The sequence below is a fragment of the Chrysochloris asiatica genome, unplaced genomic scaffold (genome assembly GCF_000296735.1).
Source record: "Chrysochloris asiatica unplaced genomic scaffold, ChrAsi1.0 scaffold00105, whole genome shotgun sequence".
Taxonomy (NCBI): Eukaryota; Metazoa; Chordata; class Mammalia; order Afrosoricida; family Chrysochloridae; genus Chrysochloris; species Chrysochloris asiatica.
Window position 1 is genome coordinate 10,651,168 of NW_006408623.1, and position 21,807 is coordinate 10,672,974.

The window sequence follows — 21,807 nt, forward strand, 5'->3', positions numbered from 1 at the left end:
AACACTAGTAGACAGGGGAACTCAATATCCACAAAACAGTCAAGCATCTTAACATTGTTTTCTTTACCTATTCAGGCTAAGGAGCTCTGGTAGCATAGTGGTTATGAATCGGGCTGGGAACCACAAGGTCAGCAGTTTGAAACTACCAGATGTTCTGTGGGAGAAAGATGAGACTTTGTGCTCTGTAAAGAATTACAGCCTAGGAAACCCAGTACAGGGTTGCTATAAGTTGGAACCAACTCCACGGCACATAACCACAACCACCACCATTCAGGTTATATATTGATTTCTATATCATAGAGCCCTGTTGTTCCAAGGCTGTGCATACATCACAGTTTACCTCTATCCCATTTAGCCCATGCATACCTCCCTAAGTCTTTCCCTATCATCCCTAGTTCCCCCATCTTCTTCCCCCTTCTTGCACATTGCCCTCCTCTCCAATTTATTGCCATTCCCATCACCTGAGTTTCCATACATCTATCCCCTAACCTGTGAGTCACTGTCCCCTCCCTCCCATCCCTGGTAATCATCAAATAATAATTTTTTTTTAGTATGGAAATCTTTTCTTAAACTTTAGCAATAATGGTCATATGCAGTATCTGTCTTTTTGTGGCTGACTAATTTCACTCAGCATTGTGTCTTCAAGGTTCATCCATGTTATGAGGTGTTTTGTAGCTTAATCATTATTCTTCAAGGTAGCATAGTTTTCCATTGTGTGGATGTACCAGAGTTTGTTGATCCATTCTTCCGTTGATGGGCACTTAGGTGGTCTCCATCTTTTTGCTATTGTGAATAGTACTGCAGTGGACATTGGTGTACATATATCTACTCACATTCTGACTCGTATTTCTTGTGGATATGTATAAAGTAGAGGAATTGCTGGAACATAATGTATTTCTGTTTCCAAATTTCTGAGGAAGTGCCATACCATTTTCCAGAGTGGTTGAACCATTTACAGCCCCACCGACAATGTAAGACGGTGCCAGTCTCTCCACGTCCTCACCAGCATTTGTTGTCCTCTGCTTTTTTGAACTTCGCTGTTACTGTTGGTGTGAGATGATATCTCATTGCTATTGTGATTTGCTTCACTCTAAAAGCTAGTGATTGCGAACATTTCTTCATGGTTTATAGGCTGCTTGAATGTGTTCCTTAGTGAAGTGTCTGATCATATCCTGTGACTTTTTAAATTGGGTTATTTGCTTTTATTTTTTTTTTGTAGATGTGTTATAGTTTCCACTGTGGTGCTTTCAATAGCTTTATATGCATGTGAAAGTTGGACAATGAATAAGGAAGACTGTAGAAGAATCAATGCATTTGAATTATGGTTTTGGAGAAGAATCTTGGAAGTGCCATGGACTGTCAGAAGAACAAACCCATCTGTCTTAGAAGAAGAACAGCCAGAATACTCCTTAGGATCTAGGATGCTGAGACTTCATCTCTTCTACTTTGGACATGTTGTCTGGAGGGACCAGTTCATGGAGAAGGACATCATACTTGGTAAAATGGAGGGTCAGTGAAAAACAAAATGGATTGGCTCGGTGACTGCAACAATGGACTTAAGCATAGCAATAATTGTGAGGCTGGCTCAGGACTGGGAACTGTATATTGTTCTGTTGTGCATAGGGTGACTCTGAATTGGAACAGACTTGATGGCCCCTAACAACAACAATATACCTCTATGTTTACAGTAGATTTCTTGTAGACAACATATAGTTGAGTCTTTTTTTTCTTACAAACCACTCTAATGGTTGTTGTTGGTAAGCACCATTGTGTTGGTTCCGATTCATAACAACCCTGTATAGAGTTTCTGAGGAGCAGCTGGCGGGTTTGAATCATGGACCTTGTTAGCAATCCGCTGCTTACCCTATAGAACCACACCAAGATGATATCTGTCTTTAATTGGTAAATATAGACCATTAACACTTACAGTGATTATTTGGATTATTATTTATTCTATTTGTAAGAGATTTCCAGTTGCTGTTGTTGAGCACTTTAAATATTTCATGCCTCTCTTTTTGCTTACTTGTATTCTGAAGAGAAGACTGATGTAGTTATTATCCTGTTCCTTACAGGAAAAGTCTGGAGAAGGTCAAGGTCTGTGAGTGCATGAATGGGCAGACAGGCAGGTCAAGTAAAGCTCAAGGGCCTGGAGGGGGAAAGACCTGCAATGGTAATAGGGACCTGGTGTTGGGACTGGGTCCTGGAAGGCCCATGGGTGCATCTGAGAAAACAGAGGTGTTGCTGTAGCAGTCAGAGAGGATGAAACCTATAAAAGACAAAGGCCATGGTCAGAGCAGTCTGTGATCCTGAGATTCTACCACTTCTTAGTCCCCTGACCACTCCAGTGTCACCATTTTACTAGTGATAGGCTGTTGTGTAACTTTGTATTCAACTTTGATACAATGGCTGAGATAAGCATGGATAACTGGGCTGTGGACAATTGGTCAGCACAGAGGCAAACACAAGAGGCTACATCCACGGCGACACTTGTGAGCTGAGCAATGTAGGCACTTGTTTACATAGATGAAGACTTCAGAGATGTACTGATGAGGCTGGGCTGACTCATTCCATTCCCTCCTGCTCCTCTATGGAGCCTCCCTGTGATCTTTTCTCCAGAGATGGAGGGTTTCTTCTCCCCTGCACCTGCCCATTTCCCTTCTCCTCCAATGGGGTATCCAAGATTGTGCTAGCACCTCCTGTCACGGTTGTGTGGGAAGCTCTTTACAAACATATTGTAACCTGCTTACATTCTTTGGAGCTACTTAATTAGGTATCTTGTAAGTAAACTTCACTCTTGGAAACCACCTGAGGGAGCTCAGAGTCTCATTTGCCCCTAAGACTGTGTGTGTGTGTGTGACACTGTGGATCCTGTTGCGATTGGTGTCCTGCCTTTTCAGTGGAAAATTCTAGACTCCCTCCAGACAGGACTCTTCTCCATGATGGTCTGAGAAACCCAAGCTGTTCTCTTTCTAACTAGTTCTCTGGAAGATCTTTGAAAAGTAAACTTTATTGTAACATTTACTTTTGCAAAAAAATAAAACATAAAACAAAACTGTATAAAAATAAAACAACACCATTCTACCATTCAGAAACAAACACTGGAAGTTTTTGAGGAATTTTCTTTGCACAGATGTGAGTATGATTTACAATCATACATCACAGTACACATTCTGTATTTTCTATATCTTTTCTGCTTAAATATGTAGCGAACACACAGACTTGTCTTTATATAATACCAGCATTTCCTCGGGAGGAAGATGAAGCTTTCTGGTCCCATAGAGATTTACAGCCTCGGAAACCCCAAACCGGGTCACTACGAGTTGGCAGTGACTCTATGGCACACCACAACCGCCACCATTTTCAATGGCTGACTAGTATTCCTTCATGTGTGTCCTTTTGCTTATTGAACCCTCTCTCTTGAATATTTTGGAGTGGCACTGTAGGATAAGCACTGGACTGCTAACTGCAAGGTCAGCTGTTGAAATCCAACAGCTGCTCCTAGGAAACCCTATACAGGGTCTCTGTGCGTTGGTATGGACTTTCCTAAGGAGAATAACCTCATGCAGAGTGGTGTTCGTAGGACTCTTTGCTAGAAGACACATGGCTGGGGCCATGTCAGACACACTTCTAAGGGTATTGCTCAGAAATGGCATCCTCTCCCTATAGGCTGCAAGACTCTGGGCTCTGCCCCAGGCGAGCTGAGTGAACACCCCTCTGTCTGCCTCACACCTGGTCTGCGTGGATCTCAGCTCTGCAGGAAGTCTGCCTGGCCCCATGACATACCCCTGAAAGCTGGTGTTCTTTGTGAAGATAAGTTTCTCATCAGGACTGTGAGTGAGCACTCTTTGGTTCCTCCTGCGACGTGCCACTCCTCCCCAACCAAGCAAGCAGACCACACATCTGTGGTGAGTTGCTGGAAGGGTGACTGCAGCAGACGTGACACACGATGAGCCCAAGCCTGGAGAGTTTGTGGACCCTTCTTCTGGTCAGCCGGATCTTTCCTGAAGGTGAGTGGCAGCTGCCATCGCAGGACCCTAAGGATTGATGCACCAATGGCAGTGTCGCGCTCTGTGCACCTTTAACAAGGGGTGGGGGCCACAGACATCAGGTCCCTCAGGTCAAGCCCTTGGTCCTTCTGATTCCCAGCTGGGGTCCCAGGTGGCCGAGGATGCCCCAAGGCCTGAAGTCTGTTAGCATTCCAAGTGATGAGGCAGTTCCTTTCTGTGAACAATTTACGTTACATGTGAAAGATGAGCCCTCAGCTCTATGGAAATTCCACAGGAAATGATCCCCAGACCCCCCTTGTTTCCGTTCTACATCATGAATTCTATGGACATCATTCAAAAGAAGTGAGGTGAAATGTATACGTTGCTAATTTTTAAAAATTCTTGTCAGAAGTTCCCAGATGCCTCTTCGCCATGGTTGGCCTTTCCTGCACTCTCGCCTCTGAAGACCTAAAGGGGGAGTTCCTGCAGCTGCTCCGGGGAGGACACCACTGTGAGGGTCTCGTGCAGGTTGGATACCATGGGCAGCAGGGCCTCCTGTGTGGGGACAGCTGGGACCTGGAGCTGGCGGCCCTGGTCTGCAGACAGCTGGACTGTGGTAAAGCCCTTGCAGTCCCCACATATGTGATTCAGCCTGAAGAGAGCCCACAGGTCGTGCTCCAGGGTGTGCACTGCCAGGGTGCAGAGTCCTCGCTTTGGGAGTGCTCCTTGGGGCCGTGGGGGACAACGTGGGACTGTGGGTGTCAGTGCATTAGTGCTGTGCACTGCTCAGGTAAGACCACCTTCACCCCACAAAGGGCCCCTGGGAAGAAACCACTATCCAACCTCCTAAGTGCACTATGCAGTCTGTGACCTCCAGGAAGGATACCTCCCATAGATCCACCAGAACTAGCTTTTGAGTTGTTCTGCTGGGGCCTCTTCTGACCCTAGTCAGCTCGTCTGATTGGCCACTGAGGCTTCAGAGGAGCATGTGAGGGATGATGGGGAGGGGTGTCTGTACAGGGAGAGGCTGTGGGAAGCCACGGGACAGGACGCTGTGTAAAAGACACTGTGCTGACCCAGCTTGGGTGTTCTGGGAACAGAGGTGGCACCTCCCCTCACAGGCCTGGAGGGTCCCTCTACCCTCCTTCTCACTCTGGTGGGGTCTCTGAGGTCTGCACCCCTTCCAGCAGAGGGCAGGAGCTCAGTCAGTCTTCAGTCAGGGGCCACAACTGTAGGGGTGACCCAAGGAGAAAGCAGGCTGCTGCCCCTCACTTCCCAAGAGTCCAGTCTCATGATGGGCTGCTGGTGTGGGCACCCCTCCTGGTCTCACCCTTCACAAAGGCCCTGAGGGAGCCTCTCACCCCGGGCACTGCTCAGGTGAGGACTGGAGTTGTGGCTCCCACCTGGTTTGTGCAGATGGGAACTTGGCATCGTTGCAACTGAGTGGAGGGAGTAGCCCCTGCACTGGAACCTTTGAGATAAAGATGCAGGCTGACATCATTCTGAAGTGTGGCTTGCCCAAGGAGGAGGCCAGCATCTTTTGCAGACAGCTGGGGTGTGGATCGGCACTCCAGGGGTCCACAGCCCACCTCCAAGGGAGCCTGGGGGCTGAGCAGCTGAAGGTTGTGACCTGCCAGGGGACAGAGACCCACATCTTCAACTGCAGGTTCAACCTGAACCTCCTAGACCAATGTGATCATTCGTCAAATACTGTAGTGGTATGTTCAGGTAAGTTGCCCTCATCTCTGAGATGGGGGTCAACAATGGTACCAGCCCACCAGGGTTGGGTGTGGAGACTGAGATTCTTATAAGCCGGGGTAGGGGTGGGGTGAGGGGGTGGGGGAGGTAACTGCTGTTTATCCTGGCTGAAGTGCCTGCTCACCTGTTCTGCCAGTAAGAGGCTATCTTGTCCCTGGTGCCACTCTGTCTAGGGAGAGAGGGAGTCACAGTCCCTGAGGGTCTTGCTTCCCAACATTGCAATCATTGGGGAGATTCAATGCTACTGATGCCAGGTCCCTTCTACAGGGTCTGATTTTTTTTGGCTTGGGGTGTGGCTGGGCATTAGGTTTAAAATCTGACCAGGTTATTAAAATGACAAGCTAGAGACCAGGTCCATATTGGGGGGCATGTTAAATACAGATGTGGGATCCTGGTGTGTGCAGGGCGGTGGTAGGGGCTGTTCTCATCCAATCCTGGTGGAATCTGAAGGATTACGTGTTTCCAAGATGCATGCCTCAAGACAGAGCTGCCTTCTCTCAGGGCTGAACCAGGCCAGGTGTCTGAGTCCCCTTACATGCTCTTGTCCCTGAGGGACTCAAGAATAGGACAGGATCTGGTCAGCCTACAGAGAGGCCTCACAGAACTTGCCTTAGTTCAAGGGGTTCTGGGAGTCCTTTGTCCTTTGGGGGCTGCACAGAACATCATCTGTTCCCAGGGCACATGGAGGCCCGGCTAGTGGGCGGAGACCACACCTGCGCTGGGCTTCTGGAGGTACGGCGGGGGCTGACCTGGGGCACCATCTGCGAGGCTGACCTGGACTTGCCCACGGCCAACGTGATCTGCAGAGAGCGGCATTGTGGCTCAGCTGTTTCCACACCTAGGGGTGCACACTTTGGCAGGGGCTCTGGGCCCGTGTGGACTGAGGCCTTCCACTGCATGGGCAATGAGTCCCTGCTGTTTGACTGCCCTCGGGGCCCTGGACACTGGGAGCTTTGTAACCACAGCCATGATGCAGGGCTCAGGTGCTCAGGAGAAAGTAAGTAATCGAAACCTTGTGTCTCCAAGGCAGGATGTGAGCAGGGTGGAGTGGGCTCACTAGGTATGGGAGACTCTGCGACAGATTCTGTTCTGTGATGGCAGACAGTTGGGGTGAAGGTGGGAGTGGAGAGCTCAGGGCCCATGTCCCTTTCCATCACTGTCATCCTTGGCCCAGGTGTGGACTCTGCCTCAGCCATGCTTGATTCTTGGGAACAGTCTATCTCCCTCCATCTGTTTCTTTCTCCCCGTTTGTTTTTGGCCTCACTTGTGCCTTGTCACCTCTGTGACAGTCCCCATTTCCTCCCCCACAGTCCCAGGGCTGAGGGCATTAGGTCAGTGGTTTCCCAGCTGGCTGTTGGTGGACGTGGTGCAAGTCTGGCCTTTAGTATCGAATCAGTTCCAAGCCAGGACTCCCTGGTTTTCTGCAGGGTGTTACAAAAGATTCCCGGGACTTGTCTAGAGAGGGAAGGCCAAGCTCTCAGAGCTCCCAGGTTGGGGGCTCTTTGAGAACTCAGAAACCAATAAGGTACTTATTCCCTCACTCAGAGGGATTTGAATGCTGATTTGTTTTGTTATGGTAAAACTCACAAATATAAACTTCACCTATTTAAACATCTCAGTTGTTCCGTTCAGTGGCATGTAGTACACTGTGGTGTTTCACAGCCAGCACCGCTCTTAGTCCAGAAATTTTACCACCTCCCTTCAAAAACTGTCTCATACTCATTGCAGTCACTTCCCATGCCCCGCCCAGCCCACTGACAACCACCAATCTGCTTCTATCTCTATGGATTTGCCTATTATGAATATTTCATACACCAGAGATAACTGACATGTAAACTTTTGTGTCAAGCTTCTTTCACTTGGCATAATGTTCATGCAAGTTGAGGTATGTACCAGTATTTTAAAACTGTTTTTTGGCTGAATAATGTTTTATTATATGAATATACTACATTTTGTTTAGCTATGTGTGTACTTGGGTTGTTCCCACCATTTGGCCATTATGAGTTATGCTGCTGTGAACATTGGGCACAGGGTTCTTTGTGGACATATATTTTTATTTTTCTTGGATATATATTTAGAAGTGTAATTGCTGGATCATATGGCAATTTTATGTATAACTTTTGAACCAACAAGTTGTTTCCCAGGATCTATATCACTTTTGGATCAATTATCAAACTCATGGAATCAGATGTCAAGAAATCAAATAACATATTGCATTAGGCAAATCTGCTGCATAAGACCTTTTTTAAGTTTTGAAGAGTAAAGATGTCAGCTTGAGGACTAAGGTGTGCCTGACTCAAGCTATGGTATTTTCAGTAACCTCATACGCATGCAAAAGTTGGACAGTGAATAAGGAAGAATGTAGAAGAATTGATGCCTTTGAGTTATGGTGTTGGAGGAGAATATTGAAAATGCCATGGACTGCCAAAAGAATAAATAGATCTTTGTTGTAAGAAGTGCAGCCAGAGTGGTCCTTGGAGGCCAAACTTCATCTCTCATATTTTGGACATATTGTCAGGAGGGACCATTCGCTGGAGAAGGATATCATGTTTGGTAAGGTGGAGGGTCAGAGAAAAAGAGGAAGACCCCCCCAATGAGATGGATTGGCTAGTGGCAGCATCGATGGACTCAAGCGTGGCAACAGTAGTGAGGTTGGCCCAGGATCAGGCAGTGTTTCGTTCTGCTGTGCATAAGGTTGCTATGGGTCAGTACTGACTTGATGGCACCTAACAACAGTAACAACAACATGGTTCAATATTTTGCTCATACTATCTTTCAATGGAGCTTTGGTAGCATGTTGTTGTTGTTATGTGCCATCAAGTCGGTTCTGACCCATAGCTACCCTGTATAGGGTTTCCGAGGGTGTAAATCTTTACGGGAGTAGAAAGCCTCATCTTTCTCCCGCGGTGCAGCTGGTAGTTTCGAACCGCTGACCTTAAGGTTCGCAGCCCGATTCGTAACCACTACGCTACCTATTAGTGGTTACAAATCTGCCTGCGAACCTCAAGGTCAGCAGTTCGAAACTACCAGCTGTTTCATTTGACAAAGAGGAGGCTTTCTGCTTCCGTAAAGATTTACAGCCTTGGAAACCCTATACAGGATCGCTATGAGTCGGAACCAACTCTACAGCACATAACAATAACAACAACATCTTTCAATATTGCAACTCAAGGCTCAGATTTTTCCTTCAGTTCTTTTTCCTTGAGATGTACAAGCATGTTCTTTTTTTTAAGTCTCTAATTCCAGTTATTTGCAGATTTCATTGTAATACTTTATCTTCTTAAGTTGCCCTTTGACATTTTCTGCTCAGCTTTTTTCACTTCATCATTTCTTCCAATTGCTTTAACCTCTCTATGTTCAAGAGTCTCTTTGGACACCCATCTGGAAATGTTCTTTTTTTCCCTGTCTTTTTAATGAGTTTTTGCTTTTTTCATGTATGATGTTCTTTATGTTATTCCACATTTCTGGTTTTTAATTATTAGTGTCTAGTGCACCAAATAGCTTCTTCAGATGGTATGTAAATTTCAGTGGGGTATACTCAAGGTCTGAGTCTTGGTGTGGTGCTGTAGGGTAAGCACTGGACTGCTAAAATCCAAGAGTCACTCCTTGAAAACCCTACACAGACTCACTGGAAGTCAGAACCAACTCAACAGCACTTGACAAGCACAACAACAAATTCAAGGTCATATATTGCCTTTTGTGGATTTTAAAATTTGTCTTTGGTTTCAACTTGAATTTGCATATGAGCAATTGATTGTGTCTTCCAAAGCTGGCCTCTGTCTGTCCTTGTTTTGACGGGTGGTATTGAACTTCTCTATCATCTTTGCTATAGATATAGTCAATTTGATTCTTCTATACTCCATCTGGTGAGGTTCATGGGTTTGTTGTTGTTGTTATGTGGTGGAGTTGGTTCTGACTCATAGAGACCCTGTACAGGGTTTCCAAGGCTGTAAATCTTTATGGGAGCAGAAAGCCTCATCTTTCTCCTGCGGAACAGCTGGTAGTTCCGAACTGCTGACCTTGAGGTTCGCAGCCTGTAACCACTAAGCTATAGTCACTATTTATTTTGTTGAAAAAGAAGTATTTGCAATGAATAAGACTTTGGTCTTGCAAAATCCTTTCATATTATCTCTGGCATTATTTCTATTACCAAGGTCATATTTTCCAACTACTAATCCTTCCTCTTTTTTCCCAACTTTTGCATTTCAATCACTTGTTGTTGTGAAGTGCCATCAAGTCGATTCTGACCCTTAGAGTCCCTGTAGAGGGTTTCTGAGGAGCAGCTGGTGAGCTTGAACCGCCAACCTTGCAGTTCAAATGGCTTTGCAGTCTGGCGCCACACCAGGACTCCATTTCAATCATGAGTAGTTATTAATGCCTCTCGACTGTACATTTGATCAGTTTCAGATAGCAGAAGTTAGATTCTTCAATTTCTTCATGTTTGGCTTTAGTGGTTGGTGTACAACTTTGAATAACTCTATTAATTGATCTTCCTTGTAGGTGTATAGATATTATCTTATTTTGATAGCATTGTATTTCAGGATAGGTCTTGAAATGTTCTTTTTAATGATGTATGTGACCATGTTCCTCCTCAGTTTGTCATTTCTGACATAGTAGACCATACGATTGTTTGATTCAAGATGGCCATTACCGGGCCATCTTTTTTTGGCTCACTGTGGTGTGGTGCTGTAGGATAAGCAATGGACTGTGAATCTTAGGGTCAGCAGTTCAAATCCGCCAGATGCTCTTTGGAAACCCTATACAGGGCTGCTATGAGTTGGAATTCACTTGACAGTACAACAATAACAAGAACAACACCAATGTCTAAGAGTTCTGGTGTGGAGCTATAGGATACGTGCAGGACTGCAAGGTCGGTTTGAACCTTGCAGTGGTTCAAACTCAGCAGTTGCTCCTTGGAAACCCTATACTGTGTCACTCTGAGTTGAAACTGTTTTGATGGCACTTAACAACAATGCCTATGGTATTGATCGATCCTTCAGTGTTTTATTTCACTTTGATGACTTCAAATATTCCTAGAGTCATACTTTGCATATTCCATGTTCTGATTATTAACCAATGTTTGCAGCTGTTTTTTGGCTCATTTTGAGTCATTCCACATCAACAAAAGAAGTTTTGCTCCATTCGTGTCATTAAGATTGAGTGCTTTGAGGAGGCAGCTCTTCCTCAGTCACATTTTGAGTGCCTGTCAACCTGATGGGTTCACCTTCTGGCAATGTTCCACTGCTATTCATAAGGTTTCCAGTGACTACGTTTTCAGAAGCAGTCCTCCACTTCCTTCCTCTGAGTCTGGAATCTCCACTGAAGCCTGACCATCATGGTGATCCTTCTAGTACTTTAAACACCAGCGGCATAGCTTCTATCAGCGCCAGCAACATGCAAGCCACCACAGTAGGACAAGTTGACAGACATGCAGTGGGTAACCATTCTAGTGGATATGAAGTGATATTTCCTTAATGAGTAATGATGTTGAGCATCTTTCCATGTGGTTGTTAGTCATTTGTATACCTTCTTTGAAAAATGTCTGTTTAAGTCTTTTGCCCATTAAAAATGGAGGCCTTTGTCTTTTCTTTTTGATTTGTAAGCATTCTTTATATATTCAGGATGTTGTTGTTATTAGTAGCCACTGAAGTGACCTCCAACTCAGGAGGACCCAATACATTGTGGGATCAGACTGTTGTCATCCATGGGGTATTTACTGGAGGACTTTTCAGATGGACAAGCCCTGCTTTCTAGTTCATCTTAATCTGGAATCTCCACTGAAATCTGTTCAGCATTATAGTACCATGTAAGCCCCCACTGATAGACTAGTTATGATTGTGCTTTGAGGTGCGTTTGCCAGGAATTGAACCTGCTCTCCTGAATGGAAGGTGAACATTCTGCCACAAAACCAACATTGACCGTAGGATAAGCAATGGATTCTGAGCCGCAGGCTGGTGGTGTGAGTCCAGCTGCTACTCTTTGGCAGAAAAATGAATCTTTCTTTTCTAACAAAAATTTCCAGCCTCAGAGACTCTACAGGATTGCTATGAGTCAGAACCAACTTGACATCACTTAACAACAACAACGTTATGTAGATGATTTGCTAGTTTTTCTCCTATTTTTTTTTTTTTTGTGTGGAAGTCTTTTCATTTTCTTGATGGTTCTTTGATACATAAAGGTTTTCCATTTTTATGAAGTCCAAATGATCCATTTTTTCCCTTTGGCTGCTTGTGCTTTAGGAATTATATTTAAGAACCCATTGCCAGATCCTAGATCATGGACACTTACCTTTCTGTATATTTTTAAGGTGTTTATAATCTTAACTCTTACATTTAGGTAATTGATCCATTTTTAAGCAAATTTTTGTATATGGTGTGAGGTAAGGAGTCCTGGTGTGGCACTGTGAGTTAATGTGCCAGACTGCAAAGCCGTTTGAACTGCAAGGTCGGCAGTTCAAGCTCACCAGCTGCTCCTCAGAAATCCTGTACAGGTCACTATGGGTTGGAACCGACTCGACGGCACTTAAGAACAACAAGGGCAAACTCAATTATTTTGTATGTTGATATCCAGTTGTCCCAGCACCAGTTGTTGAAAAGACTCTTCTTTCCTTACTTAATAGTCTTGGTTCGTTTGTTAAAAATCCATTGACATATATGGGTTTGTTGATAAACTCTCAGTTCTGTTCCATCGATTTATTCTCTGTCCTTACACCAGTACCACACTGTGTTGATTACTGCAGGTTCATAGTTAGTTTGGAAGGCTGGAAATGTAGGTTGTACAGCTATGTCCTATCTTTTCATGATTGTTTTGGCTACTTGGGGTCCCTTGAGATTTCATATGAATTTGAGGGATTTCCTATCTATTCTTAGGTTCTTAGTGACTTTTTTTTTTTTTTAATAATGAAGAGTTCTGGTTTTGGTTCAATCCTCTTCCTGTATTAACAGAGATGATTATGCTTTGTTTTAGCCTTCATTCCATTAAGATGCTGTATGCTATTGTGTCTAACTCTTCTACCTGTGAATGTGAGCCTGTTTAGAAATACGGTCTTTGAAGATGTTACCAGTTTGATTAACATGAAGCCATACTGGAGCAGTATGGTTGGTGTCCTTATAAGTAAGAAGCTGCAAAGAGACAGGGATACAAAGGAAGAATGGCATTTGATTCTGCAGCCAAGGAACACTTGGGGCTAACAGAAATAGGACTGAAGAGGCATGAAACAGATTCTCACTCAAAGTCTCAGAAAGAATCAACATGGTTAACACCCTGACCTAGGACTCCCAGCCTCCAGAACTAAGAGACAGTAAGTTTCTGTTCTTAAAAGCCATCCAGTTAGTGGCATTTTGTTATTGCAGTCCTAAGAAATGTACACAGTGTATCACATTGCTTGATTTTCTTATGTTGATCCATCCCTTCATTCTTGGGATAAATCCTACCTGATGCTGTTGTATTAATTTGCTAGTATTTTCTTGAGGATTTTTGCATCTTTATTCATGAGAGATGTTGGTATGCAATGTTCTTGTCTTGTGATGTCTTTGGCTTTGATATCAGAGTAGTACTGGCCTCATAGAAGGGTTAGGCAATATTTCCTCCTCTTCTGTGTTTGGAAAGATTTTGAGAAGGATTAGTATTCATTCTTTAAATAGTTAGTAGAATTTACTAGTGTATTTTTATGGTCTTGGACTTTTCTTTGTTGGAAGGCTTTTTGTTATTGATTTGTTCTCTTCCTTTTTATAGGTTTGTAAGATTTTCTACTTCTTCTTGAGTCAGTTTTGGTCTTTTATCTGTTTATAGAAATTTCTCCATGTCATTTAGATTTTCTATGTTGTTGGCATGCAAATATTCATCAAAGTCTATTACTTCTTTCTGTAAGATTTATAGCAATATCTCCATTTTCATTTCTGCTTTAATAATTTGAGTATTTACTTTTTTTTTCTTGGTTAGTCCTTTCAATGAGCCACTTTTAGTTTAATTGATTGTACTAGTTTTTATTGTCTATTTAATTTACTGTCTCTTAGTATTTATTATTTTTTTCCATCTTTTAGTTTGAGTTGATCTTTCTTTTCCTTTTCTAGTTTGTGAAGGTGTAAAATAGGTTGTTAATTTCTATTTTTTTAAAAAAATGTACAGTTATATATTTCCCTCTGACCACGCTTTCACCACATCGCATATCTTTATGTTGTGTTTTAATTTTTATTCATCTTATAGAATTTTCTAATTTTCCTTGTGAATTCATAACTTATTTATGAATGTTTTGTTTAATTTTCACACATTTGTAAAATTTCCAGTTCTTCTTTCATTATTGATTTCTAGTTTCATTTCATTGTAGCCAGAGTATATAAAATTTATATTTTATATAGATTCCAGTCTTTTCAGGTTTACTGAAGGTTGTTTTATGGTCCAACACATGGTCTGTACTGTAGAACATTCTGTGTGCACAAGATGAATATATATTTTGCTGTCAGGTCTAGTTGATAGACCGTGTTGTTCAAGTCTTCCATTTCTTTATTGATCTTATTCCTGATTGTTTCCATTATTAAAAGTGGGTGTATTAAAGTCAACTATAATTGCTTACTTGTCTATTTATCACTTAAATTCTGTCAGCTTTTGTTTAGTATATTTTGGGGTGCTATGGCATTGTAGGATCGGCACTGGACTGTGAACGACAAGCTTGGCAGTTCAAACCTACCAACTGCTCCTTGGAAACTCTATAGAGAGTCACTATGAGTCAGAACTGACTTAATGGCACTAAACAACAACAACATTGGTGGATTTACAACTTTATCAGTGTATAAATGCACTATTTTTTGCTTGTAACAATCTTTGACTTAATGTCTATTTTGTTTGATATTAGTATAGCCTTCCTAGCTGTCTTTTGTTTGCTTAGGAGTCCTTGGGTGGTAAAAATGTTTAAGCACTGACAAGTAACTAAACGGTTTTGGTTCAAACACTTATATATATTTTCATCCTTTCACTTTCAATTAAGCTATAATTGGGGTCCTGGTGTAGTGCTGTAGGATAAGCACTAGACTGCTAGCCACAAGGCTAGTGGTTCAGACTCATCAAATGCTCCTTGCAAACCCTATATAGGGTTGCTGTGTGTTGGAACTGACTCGATGGCATCAACGACAATAACAATATATAATTGGGTCATGTTTTTTCACCTGTTATTTCACTCTGCATTTAATTGGAACTTCTAATCCAGTTATGCTTAAATTAATTGCAAATAAGGCAATTGATTCAGTCATTTTATATGTTTTCTACAAGTCTTATTGTTTTTATTCTTCAACTCATTCATTACTGCGTTTGTTTGTGTTTGATTTTTTTCCTTAGTGTACCATTTTGGTTCTTTTCTCATTTCTTTGTGTATTTTAAAGTTATTTTCTTAGTAGTTATCCAGAGAATTAAAATACACATTTGAAATTTATAACCATCTGGTCCTGGTGGTGCAGTGGTTAAGTGCTTGGTTACTAACCAGAAGTCAGTGGTTTGAACCCAGCAGGCACTTCGTAGGAGAACACAATATGGCAGCCTGCTTCCTAAAGATTTACAGCCTTGGAAACTCTTCGGGAACAGTTCTTCTCTGTCCTGTGGGGTTACATGAGTCGAAATCTATTTCTTGGCAATGGGTTTTTAAAATTTATCTTAAACTAATACCAACTTAACTTTTTGAGGCACTGTAAAATCAACACTAGACTGTGAACCACAAGGTCAGCAGTTCAAACTCACCAGCTGCTCTTTGGAAACCTCATACAGGGTCACTATGAGTTGGAACCAACTTGACAGCACTTAACATGCACAAACTTCAATTCTATACAAAAAACTTGGTTCCTATCCTGCTCCAATGTCCCCCTTTATGTTGTTATTGTCATAAATTACATCTCTATAGATTATGGGCCATTAGCATGTTAGTAGTTGTTTTGTGCATTTACTTTTTATATTTAGAAAATGAATAGGGTATAAAAGATAGAAATACAATAATTTGGCTTTTATATTTATTTATTGACTGTGAGGTTTGTTCTTTATTTCTTCATGTGGCTTCAACTTATTGTTTGTTGTGCTGTTGAGTTGGTTCCGACTCATAGCAACCCTGTAGGGGAGTTCCAAGGAGCGGATGGTAGATTTCAACTACCAACCTGTGGTTAGCTTGTGATTAGCTGTTCAGTGCTTATCCTAAAGCACCACACCAGGACCTGCCTACTGTCTTTTAATTTCAATCTGAAGAGTTCCCTTTAGTATTTCTGGTCAGGCTGGTCTACTAGTAACAAACTCCCTCATCTTTTGTTGATCTAGGAATGTCTTAATTTCTCCTTTATTTTTAAATAATAGTGTTTGTGATAGAATTCTTGATGATGTCTTTTTCTTTTAACACTTTAAATATGTCATCCCACAGTTTGGTAGGAAGAATTTCTGATGAGAAATTGACTTAATATTACTGAAGATTAAACCACTCGATGATCAGCAAGCTAAAAGAATGGAGACTTCAGTGTAATAAACAATGAAGAATACGATCTTTACAAAAAATGATGTAGGAAAGTCACAAGCAAACAAACTACTGCAACACATGTTTAGCAGCAACAGCGCATCATGAGGAGGCTAACCTAAGAAGCCACTTCTCTCTCGCTGCTTTTAAAGTATCTCTTCCTGTTTGGCTTCTGACTGTTTATCATGTGTCTTTGTGTGGCTCTCTGTGGGTTTATTTTACTTGAAATTTAATGAACCCAAGAATGTCTAGATTCATGCCCTTCATCCAATTTTGGAAGATTTCAACACACACACACACACACACACACACACACACACACACACACACACATATATATATATATGTTATAAGGAGCTCTGGTAGCGTAGTGGTTACGAATCGGGCTGCGAACCTAAAGGTCAGCGGTTCGAAACTACCAGCTGTTCCGCGGGAGAAAGATAAGGCTTTCTACTCCCATAAAGATTTACACCCTCGGAAACCCTATACAGGGTCGCTATGGGTCGGAACCGACTCGATGGCACATAACATAACAATAACAAAATATATGTTATATATATATTTTCAATATATATAATTCTATATTTATATTCTATATATTCAACCCTTCAAATATTCTTTTTGCCACCTTCTCTCCTCTCCTTCTGGGATTCTCATTGTGTTGGCCACTTGATAGCATCCCACAAATCCTGTAAACTGTGTTTGGTTTTCTTCATTCTTTTCTTTTTGCTCCTCTGACTGGATAATCACTTTTGTTCTGTTTTCAAGCTTTCTGATTCCTCTGAGTGCTCAAATCTGCTGTTGGACCTGTCCAATTAAATTTTCATTTCAATTATTGTATTTTTCACTTCCATAATTAAAAGTCTTTGTCTAGTAAATTTAATAACTGAGTTTCCTCAGGGACAGCTATTAATTTATTTGCATTTCCTATGAATGGGCATAGGAGTTCTAGTGTGGCACTCTAGGATAAGCACTAGACTGGTAACCACAAGGTTGGCAGTTCAAACCCACGAGCCACTCCTCTGAAACCCTAGCTATAAGTCAGAAATGACACAGTAGCGTTTAACGGGCATAAAGAAGACTTCATCGTGCAGGCTAGGCACCCAGCTACTAACCTAAAGGTTTGAACTCACTGGCTACTCTGATGGAGAAATATGTGCTTAAAGACTGTTGTTGTTGGCATATGCCTTGGAGTCAGTTCTGACTCATAGTGACCTTGTATAGGGTTTCCGAGAGTGGCTGGTGTGTTTGAACTGCTGATCTTGTGCTCTGCCCTTCTTTACTTCCTCTTCTTTCTTCATTAACAGTTCCTCGGGTTATTATATGTTTTTGATTCTATCCTAGAGTCCCAAAACCAGTTGATTCTGAAAGTTTTCCCAGATAAATGTTTTCTTTATTGTCATCACTTTTTACGGCATGCAGAAGGTGTGATGGGCAGTCTGGTGGAAGCAGGGAAGCCCAGGGGCTTATCAAGACAGGAGAATCTATTCAGAGGCCAATACACAAGGACATGGAAAATGGTTTAAAGCAGGTGATAAGGTCAATGTTAGGGTAAGGATGGCCAACTAGCTGTCAGGGAGGTGTGTGTGGGGGAAGGAGGGATGGGGGGAGAAGAAGAGGACAGAAAGGAGACAAGTAGGGGCTCAGAGGGAAGCGAACCAGGGCTGGACAGGCCTCTGTGGGAACACAGGTCAGTTCTCCACCCAGGTCACTTATCTCTGAGACCCTAGAGGCCTCTCCCCTGCACCTGCCTTTTCTAGGTGTCTACCGTGCCCTGCGTCTGAGGGACGGGCAGAGTCGCTGTGATGGACGTGTGGAGATATCCCTGGATGGGGTGTGGAGCCGCGTCCTGGACGACGCCTGGGACCTGCGGGGCGCCGCCGTCGTGTGCAGGCAGCTTCAGTGCGGGACGGCAGAGGGAGCCTATGACGCTCCTGCTCCAGGCTACGGCGTTGTGCCCGTAGGGCTGCAGCACGCGCGCTGTCTGGGCAATGAGAGCCACCTGGACCAGTGCAACCTGTCCATGTCGCTGCTGGTGCCCGTAGAGAGTCTGCCGGACGCCGGCGTCGTTTGCTCTGGTGAGTAACCTCACAAGGACCCTCTGAGCGTGTCTGGCTGATGACTGACTGGATCGGCGCTCACCTGGTCTACAGGTAGCTAGGCTGCGGTCAGATTCTTGGCGTCCTGGGGTCCGCATCTGACTGGGGGCCCAGAATTGGCGCTGTGGAAGTGGCCTTCGTGGGGATGGGGTTAGCACGACTGCAGACACAAGGAGAATGACAGCGTTCCTGTGTGTTGTCAACCTCCACACCCGACGTAAGGACCAGGCGCGCAGACTCCCCTCTATCTGCAGAACCACAGCAGGCCCTGTGCGGGGTGCCCGGAAGTCTCCTACACTGGGACCTGGTGCAGTGGGGGTGCGGTGCCAGACTTAGTGCCACCACACTGGGGCTCCTGACTTGGGTAACCCCGGGGCAGAGCTGGAAATCGTGTGCTAAGTCCCCCTGTGGCCGCGCTTGTTTGTCCCCAAGGACTAAATTTCCTGCTCCAGCCGTGGAGCTGTAACTGCTGCTGGGACCGCAATTCCGCCCGTTATTTTCTTGGCATGGAATCTTAATTTGATGGAAAGAAGTCCTAGATTGACTGCTTCCACAAAAGCAGTGAAATATGAGCTGTATGAGTCTGTGCGCCCCCCACTCACCTCCCCCCCCCACCTGGTAGGCAACACAGGGCCATTGGGTGCAAGGGCATCTCTGAGGACACTCCTCGGGATGCATCCCGGAGACACCAGGGACACTGTGTGGAGCTTCCATTGCTGCTATTGTGGGAAGCTCTGTTGACTGAAAACAGAGCACTCTTTCCTTTAGTAAGTCCAGCTGGCAGACGCGTGTGTGTTTGGACAGGAGAGGAGGTCCAGAAATGAACACCTTGAAGGTATTGGGCAGTATTATAAAGGTGTCCTGTACAGCACATTAGGTCCTGTTTCCTCCACAGGAAGGGCAGGAGCAGCTCCGCAGGCAACCCGGGAAACCCTCAACTGCTCATCCACTGAGACCTGCTCAGGTGTGCATCCTGTCCCCTCTCCGTCCCTCTGTCTGACGTGTCCAACATCTCCTGACCCAGATCCTTGTGTTCCCAGATGAGGGCTGGTATATTCTCCTGGGATCAACTTCTCTGTTGGGATGGGAGTCTGGGGAGGCATGTTTTTCTTTACCTCAACTGAGGTACAGTCCTGGGAGTGGGGGTCATTTCTGTCAGAGGCAAGGTCATCAGTTTCTACTTTTCTGGACCTGCCTTTGACTCCCAAATGCCTGTGTTTCATTCTTTGTGCAGAGAACAAGCAGATCCCTCATCGGTGATGATAGCAAAAGTTACTACCAAGTGTTGGTGTCTGCTTGTGTGCAAAGGAGCCTCTAACTCAGAGCTGTGACAGTCATCATTGCACACAAGCGAGTGTCCCTGAGACACTAGCAGACACTAGCCTGACTTTGGGGTGCTTTGCTCAGTAGATACCCCGCCCCCCGCCCCCAGCACTTGTGAAGTCAGATGCTTTCCCACATGAATGTAGGTGTGAGTTCTTGAGGGGAGGTCTCCTGATGAGGGAATGTAGACCAAGGTGACCTTGGCATGCAGGCATCGTGTCCACCACCAGCTTAGTTGTGACTTTTTCCTCTGCAGAACCATGCCATCTGCCAGCTCCAGAGTCCTGCCAGCTCCTCAGAACAGTCAGCATTGTCCTGGGGACACTTCTTGGTCTTCTATTGGTCGGGGGCCTTCTGATTCTGCTCCAAATCATACCAGCCAGGCAGAGGGGTATGTGCATCCCAACCCCAACCCAAATATGGTAAAAACCAAGGAGCTATGCACATCTCCAGACTGGTGCTAGAATCCTTGCAAATGGTGTTGAAACTTGTAACACCTTTTACCTGCCAAAGACAGGGACTTAGAAGTGTAAGTAGGCCTCAGATCCCTGGACACTGAACTGAATCCTGGGAGGTCACACCTGGACACTGTATCAGAGCTCTCTGGGTGGAAGCACCTTGTTTTCTAGACCTGGGGACAGAGGCCACACAAGGCTCAGGTGCATTGCCAGCTCTCTTAGTCCCCACCCAGAGTTCTCTGTCCCCTATTACATGAGCAAAGTCTAACTGGGGGCGGGGGGCTGCCTGTGGCCACACCAGGTGTCTTTGTATCATCTTTTGCTTACCTGTGCCAATTGGTCTTAGGTCTGGGAGACTTGGAGGTGCCTCCTGGAGAAGCCACCTATGAAGTGATCAATGATGTACCTTCACCAGAGCTGTATGAGGAAACTGTGGGGATAGAGGACGAGTTCCAGGGTGAGAAGGACCTGGGAGTGGTCACAGTGGCCACAGCAGCCACAAATGTGTCTGTGCTGTTCTGCTTTGGGGTGGGAGCCCTGGGCCAGGACTCTGGAGGACACACAGATTGATGAGGTCTCTGATCAAATGGGTATGAGAGTGTCCCTTAGCAAGTGCAATGTTGTTGTTGTTGTTGTTACGTGCCGTCGAGTTGGTTCCGACCCATAGCGACCCTGTACAGGGTTTCCGAGGGTGTAAATCCTTACGGGAGTACAAAGCCTCATCTTTCTCCCGCGGAGCAGCTGGTAGTTTCGAACCGCTGACCTTTAGGTTCGCAGCCCGATTCGTAGGAGAACCAAATAAGTGAGAATACAGTTGGAAGCCGAGCCTGTTAGGAAGGACCTCTATCCATGGTGGTGGGTTTGGTAGAGGTGAACCTGGGCATAGAATGTCAGGAGGACCCAAGGTTCATCAAAGAATTGCAAGATTTTCTTTGTAGCGGTCACAGTATGTTTCAGGAAGCTGAATTCATGTGTAGAGACTGAGCTCTATTTAATGCTGGGTTGGTGACATCTCTATGTAACCTGAAGGTGCTTAGACCTATCACTTCCCCAGGCCAAACCACCACACAGTGCCCTTGGGATGACACTGTGTCCTTTGTAACAGTTTCAGAATGGCTGCTGGACCCCCAGGATGCACATCCTGCACTCAACGAAGGAGGCGACGGCGAGTCTTTCTCTCATGGTTATGATGATATTATGTTGGAGGAAACAGCTTCATAAAGCCTGAGATTACGTGCTCCAGGATGATGTTGTCTAAGTCATGGTTCCTTATTTTCTTACAGTTGGACTGAATTTTTCAAGCCATCCAGATAGACTCCAAGCCTTCTTTAACTCATTTGTCCCCTTATCTCCAGCCCCTTCTCAGAGGCACTGACAGTTGTGGTCTAAACCTTCCAGAAAGTTCCCCATGCATCTATGACAAACACAAATGTACACACAAACCTATAGTTGTGTTTTGTGGATTTAAAAGTCATGTAAATTGTATCGTCTATATGTCCTTTTCTGTAACTGCTTTTCGTCATTCAACAATGGTTTGGAGAGCTTTTCATATCAGAAGGAGGGGTCTACTTTTTTCCCCTCCCCTTGTAAATTTTTAAAAACAGAATTTTAAGTAACTTTAGATTTTATACATGTGTCATCATGCCATCAATGACAAAGTCTTTTCCATACTTCACACACAGTGGTGGTTATGTGCTGTGGAG

General features: G+C 44.3%; 1 protein-coding gene across 1 annotated transcript; it reads left to right on the forward strand.

Annotated features, from left to right (window-relative positions):
- Window positions 1-4,418: 4,418 nt before the first annotated feature.
- Window positions 4,419-21,325, forward strand: LOC102831248 (putative scavenger receptor cysteine-rich domain-containing protein LOC619207-like). Its single transcript, XM_006867495.1, has 6 exons — window positions 4,419-4,776; window positions 5,403-5,714; window positions 6,421-6,741; window positions 17,985-18,302; window positions 20,451-20,561; window positions 21,210-21,325. Exons 1-6 carry the CDS (start codon window positions 4,419-4,421, stop codon window positions 21,323-21,325), a joined length of 1,536 nt encoding a protein of 511 aa, XP_006867557.1.
- The last annotated feature ends 482 nt before the right edge of the window (window positions 21,326-21,807 follow it).

Coding starts and splice junctions, on each gene's coding strand:
- LOC102831248 (XM_006867495.1), top strand. CDS start 4,419: ATGGTTGGCCTTTCCTGCACTCTCGCCTCTGAAGACCTAAAGGGGGAG. Junction 6,742..17,984: donor GCTCAGGTGCTCAGGAGAAA/GTAAGTAATCGA, acceptor TGCCTTTTCTAG/GTGTCTACCGTGCCCTGCGT. Junction 18,303..20,450: donor CGCCGGCGTCGTTTGCTCTG/GTGAGTAACCTC, acceptor AATTGGTCTTAG/GTCTGGGAGACTTGGAGGTG.